General features: G+C 35.0%; 1 protein-coding gene across 2 annotated transcripts in view; it reads left to right on the top strand.

Moving 5' to 3' along the window:
- Positions 1 to 19,501, top strand: part of IL6ST (interleukin 6 cytokine family signal transducer) — a 49,327-nt gene that overhangs the window by 16,218 nt on the left and 13,608 nt on the right. For both annotated transcript variants that reach the window (XM_030843495.3, XM_030843500.3), the window contains 11 exons: positions 3,746 to 4,051; positions 4,949 to 5,069; positions 8,969 to 9,135; positions 9,687 to 9,841; positions 11,648 to 11,807; positions 14,091 to 14,173; positions 15,383 to 15,593; positions 16,180 to 16,362; positions 18,151 to 18,252; positions 18,438 to 18,584; positions 18,856 to 18,996. In XM_030843495.3, coding sequence (XP_030699355.2) covers positions 3,746 to 4,051; positions 4,949 to 5,069; positions 8,969 to 9,135; positions 9,687 to 9,841; positions 11,648 to 11,807; positions 14,091 to 14,173; positions 15,383 to 15,593; positions 16,180 to 16,362; positions 18,151 to 18,252; positions 18,438 to 18,584; positions 18,856 to 18,996 — 1,776 coding nt within the window. The remainder of the gene's footprint in view (positions 1 to 3,745; positions 4,052 to 4,948; positions 5,070 to 8,968; positions 9,136 to 9,686; positions 9,842 to 11,647; positions 11,808 to 14,090; positions 14,174 to 15,382; positions 15,594 to 16,179; positions 16,363 to 18,150; positions 18,253 to 18,437; positions 18,585 to 18,855; positions 18,997 to 19,501) is intronic.

Here is a 19,501-nt window from a genome sequence, read left to right as displayed (position 1 = left end):
CTTTTAAGCCATTTCTCCCTCATATATTTATTTCTTATCAACCTAATTAGGAGATAATTTTCTCTCTTGCAAAATCCATTAGCCTATCAGTCTAATCTTTCAACATAATTTTGAATCCTAATGTTATCATCCAAATTGTTGGCAATCCATTATAGTCTTGTCCCTTGCTGATTTGATAAATATGTGTGTGTGTCTCTCTCTCTGTTTTTCCCCAAGTTGTTGATAAAAATGTTGAAAATAACAGGACTACATTATCTATTACTGCCACACAGATTACTCTAAAACTTCATGCCTTAAAATGACATTACTTATTATTTCTCATGGTTTATGTGGGTCAGGAATACAGACAGGCACAGTCAGACTGATTCTTTGCTCTGATATCTGGGGCCTCAGCTAAAATATTCAAAGATTGGGGGCTGGAATCATCTGAAGGCTCATTTACTTATATGTCTGATACTGATGCTGGCTGTAGACTGAGGGCTTTGCTGGGGCGCTTGGCCAGAACACCACACGTGGTCTCCACGTGCCCTTGGCTTCCTTGCATGTGGCTGGGTTCCAAGGGCAAATGTCCCAAGAGGAAAAGAGAGCTAGTCAGAAGTTGTATTTTTTTGATGATCTAGCCTTGGAAGTCACTTAGCACACTCTGTTGGCTGGAGCAGGCATAAGCACCCTTACAGATCTGAGGACAGGAGGGGAATACAGACCCCATTCTTTGTAGAAGGAGTATCAGTCACTTTGTAAGCTGAGCATGTTCAATGGGATACATATATAGGTATGACCTTCGTTGGAAAATACAGTCTGCCCCAAGGACTGAGGGCAGGCACTTCAGCTTACTACTTAAGTCTCCCTCTCATTGACATTTTTAGTCAGTGATTTTTTTATGTATGAGTAATTAACCAATTAAAAATCTATTAGTTTGAAGCTATGAAATTTCTGTTTTGTAGATCAAGAATAGCTAAATATCAGCAGTTTCATAATGTTCATTCTAATATCTGTTTTGTTTTTGTTTTTTTTATAAATTTATTTATTTTATTTTTGACCTCATTGGGTCTTCATTGCTGCGCGCGGGCTTTCTCTAGTTGCAGCGAGTGGGGGCTACTCTTCATTGCAGTGCATGGGCTTCTCATTGTGGTGGCTTCTCTTGTTGTGGAGCACGGGCTCTAAGGTGCACGGGCTTCAGTAGTTGTGGCGCATGGGCTCTAGAGCGCAGGCTTAGTAGTTGTGGCACACGGGCTTAGTTGCTCCACGACATGTGGGATCTTCCCGGACTAGGGCTCGAACCCGTGTCCCTTGCAGTGGCAGGCAGATTCTTAACCACTGCGCCACCAGGAAAGCCCCTAATATCTGTTATAGTGTATTCTAATCCACAGTTCTTCATCTTGTCTACATGAATATTCCAACTAACTTTATTAAATACCTTTATTTAAATTAAAATACTCTTTTTAAAATTTGATCTCAAGTAGCCTAGTAGTCCTATAAAAATGAGTTTAGTTTGGTATGGGGTGGTTTTAGTGAGCCTGTGTTTCACTTTGAAAACTGGAACATTTGCCCATTTCTAGTATTTCTCTTATTCTATGTGATTAAAAATTGTTATTTAGTCTCTGGTTATGTCTTAACGTTCTTTAGTACTCTGAAGTATATATTTCATAGGTACTGTTCCCTCTAAATATTATAGAGAAATTAAAACAGGAATGATTTTACCAAGGAGTAAAGTAAGGTCAAGGGAGTTTTAAGGACTGGCTCAGTATCACAAGGTAACTTATTAGTATGCCACAGATAGAAATTTAGAGTAGTTTGTGCACTGGGACTTGCCATAGACATGTATAAATAATGGCAAGGTCATGTAAATAGGCCACATCATAGGTTTTGAAACAAAGAAATAAACATTCTGACTCTGGGCCTTATGGGTTTTATGAGAGATATGGAATAAGAAGATAATTGTTTAGCTTTTTAAAGTAGTTTTATCCTTTGTGCGGTCTAACTTGGGACCAAGTTGGGAATTGAAAGAATCTGCCTGGTACTTGAGGTTGACTCGGTAAAAGTATCTCAGTGTTCTTTATAAAATAAAGGGTTGAAGTAAATGATCTCCAAGGTTTTTCTCAGTTTCGTAATTCTCTGATTCTGTATGTCTTCTACCTTAACCGCTAGAACCAGTCACCTCTAAGAGACCCTTCCAGACCCCATCAATGTGACTAGATTACTTGTGTCTGGAGAGTAGTAGTAATGATGATAGGGTACCATTTATTGGAGGCCTGTTGAATACCAGGCATTGTAGTAGGTTCTTTACATAACTAATTTCTAATCTCAAAAATCTTTTCAAGATAGCCATTATTAGGGAGGGTGGGGGGGAGGGAGACGCAAGAGGGAAGAGATATGAGAACATATGTGTATGTATAACTGATTCACTTTGTTATAAAGCAGAAACTAACACGCCATTGTAAAGCAATTCACTCCAATAAAGATGTTAAAAATAAATAAATAAAAATAAATTTTAAAAAAAGATAGCATTATTAACTTCATTTTCCAAGTGAAGAAATTGAAGCTCAGATAGAACTTCAAATCCCATTGGTAAATGACATTCACCAGAGAAAGCTGCCTTAAGTTTCTGGACAGTGAGAATAGAGAAAGAGAATAGAATCATGCCAAATATTTGAGAATTTTATTTTGATCGTACTAGATAGCCATTAAATAATTTAAAATAGGGAAATGGCATATTCATTTTTGAACAGTAACTCTGGCAGCTGTATGTAAGATAAACTAGAAGGAGATCAGACTGTGGTATAATATGATGGCCTAAGCACCAGCAGCCAAAATAGGGTTGATGAGAAGAGGTTGATATACATACTAAGAATACAGAAGACTCAGGGGAGGAGGCTAATTAGAGAGAGGGGACTACAAGGTTATCCAGCCTAGATGGCTGGATGGGAGTGGTGTTGTTAGCAGAGGTAGAGAAATAAGAATAAGAAAGAATAAATTTGGAAGGGACTATGATGCATATAGCTTTAGACATGTTCATTTTAAAGTACTTACAGAATATCTCAGGTGGATGTCTTATAAGCCATTGAAAACTTAGGAAGTTAGAGCCAGAGACAGGGGTTTAGATGTCATCAACATGGAGTAGGTGATAGATGAAGCATATGGTTGTATTTTATTTTTTTATACAATTTAATTTTTTGTTTTTTAATATGAGATTTTATCCCATATACTTATTGTGAAAACCAATGTATTTGGCCATCTTATTCTAGTCTTTCTGTTTTTTACTGCTCCCTTGCTCTTTCCTTTTTGTCTGATTTTGATACATGAACAATGTAGACTATCTTTCCATGCCCCCATTCGCACCTCCAAAGGAATTCAGGACTGGCGAAGAGCAGAGACCACTGCCTGTCTTCTGGAGAGTCTAATTTAGACACTGGGTCTGAATCGAGAAACAGGATTGGGGGCAGAGCAAATATGAATCATGCTGCAGGCAAACTGTTTCCTAAACAAAGTTAAAATATTATAAAAAGGGCTGAAGATTGCATAGGTTTTTTTTTTAAATCCAGCTCCATCTGCCGTATAATTTGTATATTTCTTTACAAATTTAGACATTAAGTTCTGATCATATTAAATTTCACAGTGTTTCTTCTTTTTTTGTGTCTTTAGAGATATTTTAATGAAGATTGAGGAACTGCATTGATACAGAATATCATTTTGTACCAGAAAAGTTCAGTCCATTTTTATATTTTCTGTTATTGTTCCTTTTCAGGAGAACTTCTAGATCCATGTGGTCATATCCACCCTGAATCTTCAGTTGTACAACTTGGTTCTAATTTCACAGCAGTTTGTGTGCTAAAGGAAAAATGTATGGATTATTTTCATGTGAATGCTAATTACATTTTCTGGAAAACAAACCATGTTATTGTTCCTTTTGAACAATATACTGTCATAAACAGAACAGCATCTAGTGTCACATTTACAGATATATCTTTATTAAATATTCAACTCACTTGCAACATTCGTACATTTGGACAAATTGATCAGAATGTTTATGGAATCAGAATAATTTCAGGCCGTAAGTGTTTTACTTTTTTCTCATTTCAGACTTTGTCATGACTGTTGAATTACAACTTTAATGTCTGTTGTCTATTGGTCTTTATGAAATGCAGAAACTGTCAGCTCAGTGAGTTTTGGACTTTTTTTAATGAGCTTAGAAGTAGAACTGCATTTGCATTACAAATATACAAAAAACCTAAAGAGTAACACAAGTTTTATATTTTTCCTGAAAGCCAAGTATCTGTCAGTTTTCTGGAAAATTATTTTGACATTAGACACCCCCAAAAAATGTTGAATTGAAATCTGTGACTGTATTCATAGTAAGTTTCAATTTCCCTTAGTTACTGAGAAAGTGCAGTGTAAAGCAACTACCTGAAGAAGGTGAATAAATACTGGAGAGAGTCCTTCTTCCGTGTTGAGGCAAATAAGTAAACTTAGTATGATCCAAGAATGGATTACCAAATTTGTGGATCACCTAAAACTATAATTTTGGCATTTGCTTTTCCTCCAGCAGAGTTTGGGAAGGCAATAGGGAGAGAAATATAAATGAATCATTTTTGCTTCTATTTAATTGCCTCTTCCTAACATTCAAATATTATTTTAAAATACATTTAATGGAGAAGTCAGTTGATAATGTCCAGCTATAAATGAAAGTTGATTTTGTGTAGAAAATTAATTTGAAACATACCTATTGATGATAATTATGATAGAAAATGTATGTTACTATCTAAAAGATTTGAATTTAAATAGAAAAGAAATTAATTTTTTAATCACCAGTCTTTCATTATGTCCTTTTTTCTTGGGTTTGTTTTATTCTATCTAATTTAGGTTGTTTTAAATGTCTAGAGTAGTATATAAATTGCATGTTATTTGTGAATATAAAGCTTTTTGAAAATTTCTAATTTCTCCCTTTTAGTGCCTCCAGAAAAACCTAAAAATTTGAGTTGCATTGTGAACGAAGGAAAGAAAATGATGTGTCAGTGGGATCCTGGAAGGGAAACGCACCTGGAAACAAACTACACTTTAAAATCTGAATGGCAAGTTATTTTAAATTTGTTATGCATTGCATTTATTAAGTTAGCCTTTGGTGCTAGAATTTTTATTTTGTCAAGTAGTAATACTAAATGCAAAGTTTTAAACATTTTATTTAACTTTTTATTTTAGAATATCTGAAACATGAAAGTAGAAAGAATTGTGTAAGAAATCCTCATGTGCTCATCATCCACCTTCGACAATGATCCGCTCATGACCAGTCTTATTTTATATATACCCCACCCCAGATTGTTTTAAAGAAAATCTAGACACCATATTGTCATATCCATAAATATTTTAGTACATCTATCTAAAAGATAAGGACACTTTTTAAAAAAACATGATGACATACCTAAATGAAATTGAAAATACTTTCATATTGTCACATTTTTAATCAGTGTTCAGATTTTCCCGCTTGTCTCATAGATATATGTATGTATTTTTACATTTGTTCAAGATGTAAATAGTCACCATATATTGCCAATTCATATGTTTTGTCTCTCTTAACCGTAGTTTCCACCTCTCTCTCTCTTCTTTCTCTTTGCAATTCAGTTATTAAAATAATGGTTACACATGATTTAATACATTCCTCTGTCCCTTTTTTTCCTAAAACTTGCCATTAGATCTAGAATCTTAATTAGATTTTCTTTTTCTTTTCAAAAATAATTCATAGGAGTATGTGTACTTCCATTAGGAACAACCACATAATGTTTGATTGATTTTCTTATGCTAAGTTTGAGCAATGGTTTCAGGTATTTTAAAATTCCCCATTAGTTTTTTTTCAAACATAAAGAAAAGTTGAAAGAATTTTACAGTGAACGTTTATACATACTCATTACCTAGATTCTACAATTAACATTTTACTATATTTGCTTTATCACATACCTATTTATCTGTGCATCTTTGTCTCCATCTACCAATCTTTTTTTAATGCATTTCAAAGTGAGTTACAGACGTTTATATACTTCACCCTTAATCACTTCAGCATTTACACCATTAATTAGATTAATTAACTAGATGTTTACAAAAACAGGAACGTTTTTGTTTTTAGGTAAAATTTATGTATCAGTATCTCTTGGGACTTCGCTGGCAGTCCAGTGGTTAGACTCCCGCTTCCACTGCAGGGGGCGCAGGTTCGATCCCTGGTCGGGGAACTAAGATCCTGCAAGCTGCATGGTGTGGCCAAAAAAGAAAAGAAGAAAATTTATTTTTCTCTCAAGATATACTTACATATCTTAAGTGTATTATTCAGTGAGTTTTGACTAGTGCATATACATCTGTGTAACTTAAACCCCTGTCAAGATATAGAACACTACTGTACTATTACACCCTCATGCCCCTTCCCGGTCAATCCCAACCACCACCCTATTTCACCACATTCCACAAGGCGACTACTTGTCTCATTTCTTCCCTATAGACTTTTGCCTGTTCCAGAATGTCATATAAATGGAATCATAAAGTATGTGCTCTTTTTGTGAAAGGATTAATGACTCAGCAGAATGGTTTTGGAATTTAACCATGTTGTTTCACATTAGTTTTTCACTTAAAGGTTTGAGCATTCATCAGTGATCATTATTTATATATGAGGTACAAAATAATGGTATTTTATCCTTTTCTTCTTTTTTTTTTCACTCGAAATACTTAAAGAAAGCTTTTCTCCATCAACTATTGGTTACCCTGACGTACAGTTCATATAAGAGAAGCAAAATGGTGTTAATATTTTCCCTTTATTAACCAGTTTTATAAGTTAGTTCCCTACCATCCTCCAAAGGTAGATGTAAGGGGTTTTTCTCCTCATTATGGATTCATATTTAAACATATTTGATGTGTTTTAATCCATTACAGTTATTATTCTTCTTAAACTTAAATCGCCCCATCTTTGGTTAGTGGGAACTTTTCACATTGGCTCATCCTTTTGACACAGCTTCATTAGTCTTTGATAGCTTCCTGATTTCTGAAGTGACATGATGTTCCAGGTTCATCTTAATATCAACCATTTCCTAAGTAGTCATGGTTCCAGTTAGTGTGAAGTACTATTTAGAGACTACAGTCTGGGTGTTGGGAATCTCATTGCTACTGGGTTGTTGTTTCTAGGGTTTCTCAGTGGAAAGAACTAAGAATGTTTTTAAGATAAAATACATCGTGAACTCATACTGGTATTTCCAATTTAAAATCCAGACTATAGGTTTTTACTTAATTCATCTATCTAACATCTATATCGCCTTTCTTCTATGCTGAAAACCTTAGTTCCCAGCAACACCAACATAATTATTCATTTGCTTTATTTCACAGTAAACAAAACAGCTACAGAGTAACAATTCCAGTATTAGCACCAACAATGTGATTACTAAAAAGAATTTTAAAGTTGTTTTTCTCTCACTAAGGACATAATTAAGTTACTCTTTTAGAGTTACTTGAAATAGTTCCTTTCTGTGTGTTACACCACCAACTCAATACAAGAATTCATATGTTTCATTTTGCTTTCTGTTTTTAAGAATTTTCTTCATTGTGTAAAATAATAAATTAACCCACACAAACTTCTAAGACAAGATATGTTCACAGAGGTCTCTGTTCCCTGTGTCCTTTACCTTATTTCCTCCCTCCCTCTAGAGCAGGGGTCCCCAACCCCCAGGCCACGGACCAGGTCTGTGGCCTGTTAGGAGCCGGGCTGCACAGCAGGAGGTGAGCCACAGGCAAGCGAGCGAATCTTCATGTGTATTTACAGCTGCTCCCCTCCCCTCGCATTACCGCCTGAGCTCTGCCTCCTGTCAGATGAGCAGCAGAATTAGATTCTCATAGGAGCGCAAATCCTACTATGAACTGCACATGTGAGGGATCTAGGTTGCGAGCTCCTTATGAGAATCTAACGCCTGATGATCTGAGGTGGAGCTGAGGCAGTGATGCTAGCGCTGGGGAGTGGCTGCAAACACAGATTATCATCAGCAGAGAGGTTTGACTGCACAGAGACCATAATAAATCAACTGCTTGCAGACTCACATCAAAACCCTATCAGTGAGTGGCAAGTGAAAACAAGCTCAGGGCTCCAGTTGTATAATTATTTCATTATATATTATTGTAATAATAATAGAAATAAAGTGCACAATAAATGTAATGTGCTTGAGTCATCCTGAAACCACCACCCCACCACCCCCGGTTTGTGGAAAAATTGTCTTCCACGAAACTGGTCCCTGGTGCCAAAAAGGTTGGGGACCACTGCTCTAGAAGTTGCCTGTTTTGGTTTAGTTTTGATTTATTCTTCTGTTTTAAAAAACAGCAAGTATATATATAAATATTCTTAATTGATACATAATTTAAACATGTGAATAAATATAGCCACATCACTTGAAATTTTCTATGGTGATAGAAATCAGAAAGTGGTTTCCAGAGTTTGACTGGAAAGGGATTGAAGGAATTTTCTGGGGTGATAGAAATTCTTATCCCTACCCTATCACCTCCTAGCATACTGTGCTCTGAAAAAGCATACTGTGCTTAAAGAAAGACATTGCTGGTACAATAAAGATTTTGTTTCAGGAAAGGAAAGAAACAGTACTAATATCACAGGAAATGAATAATTTTTAGAGAAAGGTCAGTGGGGATAGAGCATAACATTCTCAATGTGATATTCTTGGAGTAAAATTTTGAAAATAATTTTGTGTTTTAAGATACAGGTCAAACTCAGTTTTAAAGAAAAACAGGTGAACTTTTAACAAATTTTGATTTTAGTGTTCAACAGTTTATTCTAAACTTATTGGAATTAACTTTTTTATTCTAAGCTATAATAATTAACTTTTTTATTCTAAGCTATAATAATCTGGGTCTCATCAAACTCTTTTCAAGTAACCTTTTTCACTCTAATTTTTTCAAATCTATTTTTAATGACTGATTCTACCATTTTTGTATTTAGGGCAACAGAGAAGTTTGATGATTGTAAAGCAAAACGTGACACCCGCACCTCATGTACTGTTGATTATTCTCCTGTGTATTTTGTCAACATTGAAGTCTGGGTAGAAGCAGAGAATGCTCTTGGGAAGGTTACCTCAGATCATATCAATTTTGATCCTGTAGATAAAGGTAGTTATAAACCTAAATTTGAGAATTTATTAGAATATACAGTGGTTTATAAATTAGTTTTAAGTTTAATTAATGTAGAAACAAGCATTTATTTTATTATCTTAGTGACTTTTACAAATTCACTTTATCAACAGCATTAAAAATAATTTGGAAAAAGAAAAATATCCATAATCCAACCACACTCACAGCTGTTTTCACTTTGACTGTTATCTTCTGGTATTTGTCCAAATATCAAACATTTTATAGCATTGTAATCATAATATACATGTTCTATTTTTATTCTTTTTTAAAATTTCATATATCATAAATACTTAACTGTCTTTTAATATCTGAACCTGAAAAGATTAACACACGTAATAAACTGACAAGGAAAAAAACTAGAGTTTCTTTAGGAGCCTTTCCTTTCCATTAATATAGTATGGCATAGCATTGCTTTTAGAGAAATTATTTCATTTGGTGAGAATAAAAGAATACTGTGAAATAAAATCTAAAGAGTATATTTGCCTTTGTATAAGAAGTTATAATCTATTGGATCTATTTTAATTTTTTAGTGAAGCCCAATCCACCACATAATTTATCAGTCAGCAACTCAGAGGAACTGTCTAGTATTTTAAAATTGACATGGATCAACTCAAGTATTAAGAGTTTTATAAGACTGAAATATAACATTCAATATAGGACCAGAGATGCCTCAACTTGGAACCAGGTAAATTGAAAGTTACTGTTTATTCAAATAGTCTTTCTTGCAACCCACTAACCTAAAAATCCCAATCATTTTCTGAATGTCTTAAGTTTCTGGTTATGTGAAGTATTTTGCTTGACACTTCTTCTAGATCTGTATCTCAAGCAAGGACCAACAGGAAGACATCCAGATAGAAAATACAATTTTGCTCAGTACAGTAGCTTTTAAGTGAAATATGGAAGTGATGCAGGATGATAGGGAATAGCATTTTTGACAAGAGGTGAAAGGACCACAAATAACAGGAAGTAGATTAAGTAGAGGAGTAAAAATGAAGAGATTATGCAGATAAGGTAGAGCAGGAGTTAGCAAATGACATCTGCAGGCCAAATTCAGCCTGTCATCTGTTTTTGTAAATAAAGTTTTCTTGGAACACAGCCACACACGTTTGTTTACATATTGTCTCTGACAGTTTTTGTGCTACATAGAAAGAGTTGAGTAGTTGCAACAGAGACCATCTGGCCCACAGCCTAAAATGTTTACAGTCTAGCCCTTTATAGAAAGTTTGCCAGCCCATGAGGAAGGGATTGTAAGACTGAAAAGGAAAAGGACAGTGTACCCAAAGATGATGCTATCAGCAAAAGAAGTACTTGGAACTTTTCAAAAGGCTATCATCATAGCATTGAGCTCCCCATACTATTCTTTGTTGTAACTCCATTTATCACTAACAAAATGCTTTTGCTTTGTTTCTCTGGTTGCAATAATGAGCTTAGAAGGGAATTGAGCCCATGACCTTCCTACTGCTGTCCTCCATTCCACTTATCTAAAGGGCTCAGAATACAATCAGAAAAAGCAACAAACCAAAATGGATTAATGCTTCATGTTGTACATGAGGATTGTACAGAGAGGATACATACCAGAAGTTCTTCAAAATATTTTTTAATATCATAGAATCTTAATTCATTGGTACAAAAAAGACTCGACACCTATTTGGTATTCAGTTTTGAAATCTCAGAGCAGAGTGGTAGAAAGAACCTGTTACTTATCTGTCTTTATTTCCTGAAAACCAAGTTTATCTACAAAGATAGCTTTTGTTTTTCTTAATTGGGCTGGATATCTTCCTTTTGCCTATCTAGATCTACACTGTACCCTTCTCCACCCTACTCTTTGTCTTGAGATGCTGACCTGTATGGACTTTATCTGTTGGTTCTCTCTAGTTTCCTAGTGAGTTCCTAGCTAATGGGAGGAGGGGTCCTGGCAAGAGAGAGGAGAGAGAGAAGTGAGATCAGCATATTTATTTTCCCTGCTTCCTCCCTGGAGCTTTCCTGTCTCAACCTGAGGTCACTGCTCCTCTCAAGTTAACCCTTTGTGACCCTGTTCTTCCAGGTTCTGGTACCACCCCTCATCCCTTTGGGTCTAAAGGTGGTAGCACCTAGAAGCCCCAGAGTACTGCCTATACTATCTAAGGTTTCCCTACACTCTGCCCATACTTCCTATAGTAAACCCTCCTTGAATTAAATTCTGATTGGAATTTCCATCTTTTTCCTGCTGAGACCCTGAGTGTTATAAGAGCATAGAAGAAAGAGAGAAAGAAAAGAAAGGATGAAAGGATTAGTAATAGATGTTTCTGTATTTCCCAAACCTATTAACTTTACTGATTTTGACTGCTTATTCACTTGCATTTATTTCTCTCCAGAGCTTGAGTCAAATTAGTCTTCTTTCATTAGTTATTAGTCTTATTTCATTAATTAGCTTTTAAAATCTTAGGCAGTTTAGAAGACCTATAATAAATACCTTTGGGGTTTTTTTTTGGTCAATTTGCTTTGTTTTCAGATTCCTCCTGAAGATACAGCATCTACCCGATCTTCATTCACTGTCCAGGACCTTAAACCTTTTACAGAGTATGTGTTTAGGATTCGTTGTATGAAGGAAGATGGTAAAGGGTTTTGGAGTGACTGGAGTGAAGAAGCGAGTGGGATCACATATGAAGATAGTAAGTAAATAAGTATATGAAGAAAAAAGCATTGGAACTCTGACTATAAATTATGTCTGGTTTTAATAATACAGATCTCATTGCTTCTTATTTTGTGATCATTTTATTCAAACTGATATTTTACACTTCTTAAAGGATATCAAGTATAAAATCTAATATGCATTATTGATAGTACAAATCTTTTTGATACCTAATTAAAGAAAATTATGGAATAGTGTCTTAGATACCACGAGAAAACCATTAACGGTTTGTAAATCCAGAACATTTTATTAAAGGAGAGTAGTCCAGAAATATCTCTAACTAGAGAATCATATCCTGAATCATTAAAATCACCATCTAGCAAAATGTGTTTTAGACCCTCACTATCAAAAAGATATTTGTACTATTGTTTTTATTTATTTTTTCTTTTTTATCAGTACTTAATAAGCCTCTGGAAAAGCATCCTGGCATTTTGGTTGGTTGATTTATTTTCATTTTCCCTTTTTTTCTCATGATAATACAGTGTATATTACTATAGAATCCAAAAGGCATAAAAAGATACACAATGTAAAATCAAATTCCTTCCCCAAAGCAGCTAATGTTAATAATTTCTTCTGTAGCCATCAAGAAATAATCCTATGGCATAGTATTTTTTTTTGTTTTTTGGGGGTTTTTTGGGAACATTTTCCTATCATGGTCACCCTCTTTAGGTGTCAGTGGCAGCAGCCATGGCTTTAAAACCTTCCCTACCACCTGTATCCCTTCACTTCCATGGAGCTCTTCCAGAGGTTTCATGAGAGTTACATGAATTGAGAATGTCAAAGGCAGAAAAGTAAAGTACCCCTTCTCCACCAAGAATTTTCTCTCATTTTGATAAATGCCAGGAAAGAAAGTAATCCTACTATTGCTTGTTTGGGAATCCTCGATCAGATCCCTTTGTCTTGGTCAGGAATTCTTTTCTTTTTTTTTAAATTAATTAATTAATTTATTTATTTTGGGCTGTGTTGGGTCTTCGTTTCTGTGCGAGGGCTTTCTCTAGTTGTGGCAAGCGGGGGCCGCTCTTCATCGCAGTGCGCGGACCTCTCAGTGTCGCGGCCTCTTTTGTTGCGGAACACAGGCTCTGGACTCGCAGGCTCAGTAATTGTGGCTCACGGGCCCAGCTGCCCCGCGGCATGTGGGATCTTCCCAGACCAGGGATCAAACCCGTGTCCCCTGCATTAGCAGGCAGATTCTCAACCACTGCACCACCAGGGAAGCCGCAGTCAGGAATTCTTAAGCTGATATTCTTGGGGCCTTTAAAAGTACTTGGGTCAGTTTGGGGGAGTTCTTGAACTACTTCAAAACGTTGACAAAATATTGTGGTTAGTACTTGTGTGAATTTTCTGGAGCGATGGTACATAACCTTGTCAAATCAAAGAGATATTTGGTGTCCAAAAAGTTATGAACCATTGGATTATGCTTTTCTTCAAATTAGTGAAAGAAGCTCCTAGGTCCTCTTTATGTTAGGAACCATTTCCAGCCCATAAAATTTCCTTTATAACTTCATGTTCTTTATTCTTTTGGGGCTCTGCACTGTACTCATGTATATATCTATTTGAACTCCCTGTACCAGCAGCTTTTTCCCCAGCCTTCATGGTCTGCCTTTCCTCTTTTCTCTGTTTTGTCACCTGTAGTTATCTCTTCATGATCAGCACATCACGGCTTAGATTTTATTCAGATCCTTTTTTATTCTGTTGAATACCATATTTTGCAATTATATTTATAAAAATTTTGAATTTTTAAAACCTAATTATCAGCACTTGATGTTTTGTAAAGTGCTTTTTCACATGGTTGGTGATTATTACAACAATCCTGTGAATTCATTTTTATAATATCCCATTACATTGACTCATCCCAACATAAGGTAGTAAACTTATACTACATTTAACTCCATTTATTTTAATTTGTCTTCTGTTCTTAAATGTATGCATTTAGGGGTTTTAAGCATGTATTTAAATATGATTTTTCAGTTTGATTTTTAGCAATAAGAAATAGTGATACATCTTTGGTTATTGCTTAGGATATATTTGTACCTTTAAAATTTTAAGATTACAAAAGAGTTTCAATGTACTCTAAATCATCAAGCTATCACCCTGACTAAAGGAAGACCCAGGCATATCATGCTGGGATGGGAAAAGGCTGGTATAAAGAAAGAGTTAGAGACACCATATGATTGGAGGGCAAGAATATTAAAAACAAAGTAAGAGAATAATTTCTAGGACTTTATTTTACTGTTATAATAAAAAGTTTATGTCATTTCTTTAGGACCATCCAAGGCACCAAGCTTCTGGTATAAGATAGAGCCATCTCATACTCATGGCTGTAGATCTGTACAACTCATATGGAAGGTAAAAAAAAATTGCCTATTTATATTCTTCTATTTCATATAATATATTTTATATGGTGTTATGAGTGGAGCTTAATTTTTGATATCTATTTGATAACTATAATAAATAGAAACACAAAGCTTTATATATACTATTAAAAAGTCAGGTTCCTAAACTACAGGTGATACCTCATATATATTTCAGTGTAGTTCCGTGAAAGTTATGTGAGAAGAGGGGCCTTGTTGTTGTTTTTTTATAAATTTATTTATTTATTTTTGGTTGCGTTGGGTCTTCGTTGCTGTGCACAGGCTTTTCTCTAGTTGTGGTGAGCGGGGGCTGCTCTTTGTTGTGGTGCGTGGGCTTTTCATTGCGGTGGCTTCTCTTGTTGCAGGACACAGGCTCCAGGTGCACGGGCTTCAGTAGTTGTGGCACGCGGGCTCAGTAGTTGTAGCTCATGGGCTTAGTTGCTCCGCAACATGTGGGATCTTTCCTGGATAAGGGCTCGATCCCATGTCCCCTGCATTGGCAGGCAGATTCTTAACCACTGCATCACCAGGGAAGTCCTAGTGGCCTTGATTTTACCAAACTTTTCTCAGTGCCTCATAGAAAATAATTAATCAATGTTTTGGGTAATCAAAGTGTATGCTGGTAATAGGAAATAAAGTTGTTGTGCACTCCATAAATGTTCATGAGTGGATCATACTAAAGTAAGGTAGAAAGAAAAATACTCAAGACATAAAATAATTTAGGCCAACATAGCCACAGTGCAGAATTGTGTAGAGAACAAAAGGCTAAGAGAATGGTGCTTTCCCTCGTAGTTGATGTCATGCTTTTTTTTTTTTTTTTTTTTTGCGTTATGCGGGCCTCTCACTGTTGTGGCCTCTCCCATTGCGGAGCACAGGCTCCGCAGCCATGGCTCAGGGGCCCAGCCGCTCTGCGGCACGTGGGATCCTCCCGGACCGGGGCACGAACCCGCGTCCCCTGCATCGGCAGGCGGACTCCCAACCACTGCGCCACCAGGGAACCCCCGTCATGCTTTTTGAAGTCAGTCTTCATTCAGTGTATAGTAGTTTTACTTCAGTAGTGAGTTCAAAGTAAGGTTGCCAGTCCCTTCCAATTAAATATTTAGAGATTTGACATAATAGCAGAATTTGTGAACATGAAGAAAAACTGATTAACTTTATTCAAGATTTATGAAACACATTTTTAAAATAAATTATTTTATTACAGACATTGCCTCCTTTTGAAGCCAATGGAAAAATCTTGGATTATGAAGTGACTCTCACAAGATGGAAATCACGTTTACAAAAGTACACAGTTAACGACACAAAACTGACAGTAAACCTCACAAATGATCGCTACATAGCAACTCTGACAGCAAGAAATCTGGTTGGCAAATCAGATGCATCTGTTTTAACTATCCCTGCCTGGGGCTTTCAAGGTTTGTGTCCCTTAGATGGAGCCTGACTTATGAATGGGAAAGGGTAGTTAGGTATGGACAGGGCTCCTGTAAAAAAATTGTAAGTATTCTAAGACTGTCTCTTCAGTATCAACAGTGATCATATTTTTAGAAGTCAGTCAGCAGCCAAACCTGGTCGATCATTTTGTGGCTCACTTAAACTTTGCAGTAAGCTACTTAATTCATTTAAGCATTTTCTGATTATCTTTTTTAAAATATATTTTTAATGTTTTAGGAACTTTATATGTATATGACTTAAATATATTGTTTTTCTATAGCTTTATCTGTAGCTTTCAAAGAAAAAAACATTACAACTTACGTACACAAAACACTTGAACACTTGAAGAACTTTGGGAAAGGAAGAATTTAAGTTCCAAAATAAATCGACTATTTACTTTACATGTAAATTATAATAAAGTGCTTTTATTCATGTAAATACATGTTAATATTATATGCTACAAAAACGTGATAGCAAGATCACATGGTTATGGAAAAGAATGTAAAATATTGGAATATCAAATTTTTAAATGTTCATTTATCATATCAGTATTCAAACTTTGTTTTAAAGCTACTCACCCCATAACGGATCTTAAAGCATTTCCCAAAGACAATGTGCTTTGGGTAGAATGGACTGCTCCAGATGAATCTGTAAACAGATATATACTTGAGTGGTGTGTGTTATCAGATAAATCGCCCTGTATCCCAGACTGGCAACAAGAAGATGGTACTGTACATCGCACCTATTTAAGAGGTATACCTGGCTACAAACATTTAAGTTGCTGTCCTTTTTCTAGCTCTTCAGACAGATTTTTCTTTTACATATTCTTTTCTGCTTTGTGGTCCATTGAAAAGATACCCAGTTTATCATAGTTGCTAGTTACGTCTTGTGTACTAGATTTGTGACTTTCAGCAAGTCACACTTAACCTCTCTAAACTGCAGCGTCTGTTTATGGACTAAGTGGGGTTAATACTATCTTCTTGTAATCTTCCACTGTTGTTTTGATCATCAAAGGAATGTTCACAAAACTAAAGTAAGATAAATACAAGATAATTCAACCTCTGTTGCTAATAGTATCTCTGTACCTTATTAAATTCCCTCATCCTTTAATGAGAAAATATTTTCCCTGAGCATCTAGATGGCTTATTAACTTCTTATAGCTGTTGAAGAAGCGAAGCAGAACTAGAACTTAGATTTCCTTGTCTTTTAAACTGCAAGTACTAATGAAGGACAGAAAGTAATGTATTATAGAGCTCCAAAATGGGTTGCTCTCATTGTAAGATTCTACTTATCAAGTGATACAACAACTTTAAAGAGAAAACAAAGCATTCAGTTTGTATGTAAAGAAGGAAAACCATTAGAATACAGCTTCAAATAATATGATTAATCAGAGAAAACATGTTAACAAAGATATACCGTATATCTTTATATATAGTCATAAACTTAATGAGCTTTATTCGTAACATAGGCTGTTTGGCCCTCATTAACCTATTATTTAATATATAGTTTTACTAATCCTGGTTGTCTAGTTTATCAACCTTATCCAAATAAAAGCAAGGTGGAGCTAGAGAGGAGATAGATTGATAATAACTGGACAATAGGAACTTGTACTATAGCATAGCATAGGCTCTGGAGACCTTCAGGTTTTGCAGGTATCCCCACATAGCTCAGTAGGCCTGATAAAACATCACTGTATTACAGCAGAATATAAAAATATTGTCTTCTTGATAGTATTGAATCATCAAGAAAATTACTCTCTTTAAGAAATCAAAAAAGCGTATGTCACTTCATGCATAATAGTTAAGGAAATGTAATTCTTATTGAAAGTATAAACTTCAGTATAACAAAAAGAAACTTTTTGCTGTTGCGTGCTGAAGGGATAGATAGATTGCTTTGTTAATCTGGAGAGATTATAAATAAAGGAAACATTTAAGATAATTTTTTCTTTTAAAATTATGTTACTTTCTGGGAGAAGTAACACTAATTCTTTTTTTCCCAGTCACCTGACAAACCACAGCCATTAGCGCTTTCCCTAGCTCTGATTAGTGACATCTTGCACTTAGGCAGTTCTCAGAGAAGTAGGTAAAATGTACAAAAATTGCCAAACTCTAAGGAAGACCCAGGATAATTTGAGATCAGTGTTTTATAAATCCTGAATATAAATGCAATCATTACTTTTATTGACAGTATAAATATTTTTTATTCACTGTATTGGCAATAAAAGTAACCTTTTATTTTCAAACAGTTTTATTCTGTTAAGCTTGAATCCAGTAAACAAAAGGCAATGCTTACTTTAAAAGTTGCAGTTTTAAAAAAAGGAAAGTTCAGTGGTAATAATTTCATAATGTATGCAAACGTCAAATCATTATTTAGTATACCTGAAATATGTTGTACATCAACTATATTTCAATTTTTTAAAATGAATAAAAATAAAAGAAAGTTCAGTGGTCATGAAATTATAATGTAAAAGTAAGTAATGGAATTAATTAGGTTTTTTTCACTATAGGGGAAAAAATGCTTAATCCACTATTCTTACTTTAGGAAACCTAGCAGAGAGCAAATGTTATTTGATAACAGTCACTCCAGTGTATGCTGATGGACCAGGACTCCCCGAGTCTATAAAGGCATACCTTAAACAAGCTCGTAAGTCCAGACCTATTTTCTTTGAAAAATGTTGTTTTTTAACTAACAAAGACATTTTATCCCTTTTAAATAAGGATATGTCTTACTATGTTCAAATAATTTCATGATAATGAAATTTTACGAAGTCTTAATGATTTACTAAATTCTAATGATTTTCATTTGGTAAATACCCTATTCTGTTTTAGCACCTTCCAAAGGACCTACTGTCCGGACAAAAAAAGTGGGGAAAAATGAAGCTGTCTTAGAGTGGGACCAACTTCCTGTTGATGTTCAGAATGGATTTATCAGAAATTATACTATATTTTATAGAACCATCATTGGAAATGAAACTGGTAATAAAACTATATCAGCTATTAAAAATCAGGTGTTTTTTCTTAAGCTTTTAAATACTAATTTGTCTCACCTTCTTGTGTTATACATCTTAGTATAGCATATTATCCTCAGAAAAGAGATACCTGAGAATATGCTTTATGGTTGCTTTCATGGTCCTATTAAAGAAACATTGTTTTCTAGTAAAATATGTTTTAAGACACTCACAATGTCAAATATAGGCCAAACCAAGCAAGAGTAGTTGAATAAAGCACACTTATTGATTTCTTCCAGCTGTGAATGTGGATTCTTCACACACAGAATATACGCTGTCCTCTTTGACTAGTGACACTTTGTATATGGTACGAATGGCAGCATATACAGACGAAGGTGGAAAGGATGGTCCAGAATTCACTTTTACTACACCAAAGTTTGGTAAGAAATAATGATGTTTGATCTTTCTTCTTTTCTCTTTTTTCTTTTTAAAATTTAATCAGACTAAAAATGGGCTTAGTTTATATGCTAAAATTTTGTTTAAAGTGCATCTTTGGATTCATATAAATGAAGTGTTCATAAATTATGATTTTTATATTGTTGTTTATCTGACTTTGGTTATTTCTTTACAGAAAATTTTTTCCTTACTTTTTTGTTGTTTCTTTAATTGTCTCTGACTGATTTCACTTGTACTCTGTAAATCCCAAAAGAATCGTGTATCTTTCTAAATGAGTTTACTTTTTCACTGGCAAAACTTGGATGTGGTCTCTTTCTTCACTTGTTCTTCCTCTTACGGGCAGGTTGCTGTAAAGACTAGTCCACCCTTGAAGTCTCATTTCCATACCTCCAGCTCAGTCTTTAACCTGCTCAAACCAGGCTTCCAACCCACCACTCCACTGAAACCTCTCTAGTGTCACTCACAGAAGACCCCTTACTTGTCCTATCC

The sequence above is a fragment of the Globicephala melas genome, chromosome 3 (genome assembly GCF_963455315.2).
Source record: "Globicephala melas chromosome 3, mGloMel1.2, whole genome shotgun sequence".
Lineage (NCBI taxonomy): Eukaryota > Metazoa > Chordata > Mammalia > Artiodactyla > Delphinidae > Globicephala > Globicephala melas.
The sequence above is the reverse complement of the archived record's forward strand: the minus strand, read 5'-3'. Positions and strand labels throughout refer to the sequence as shown.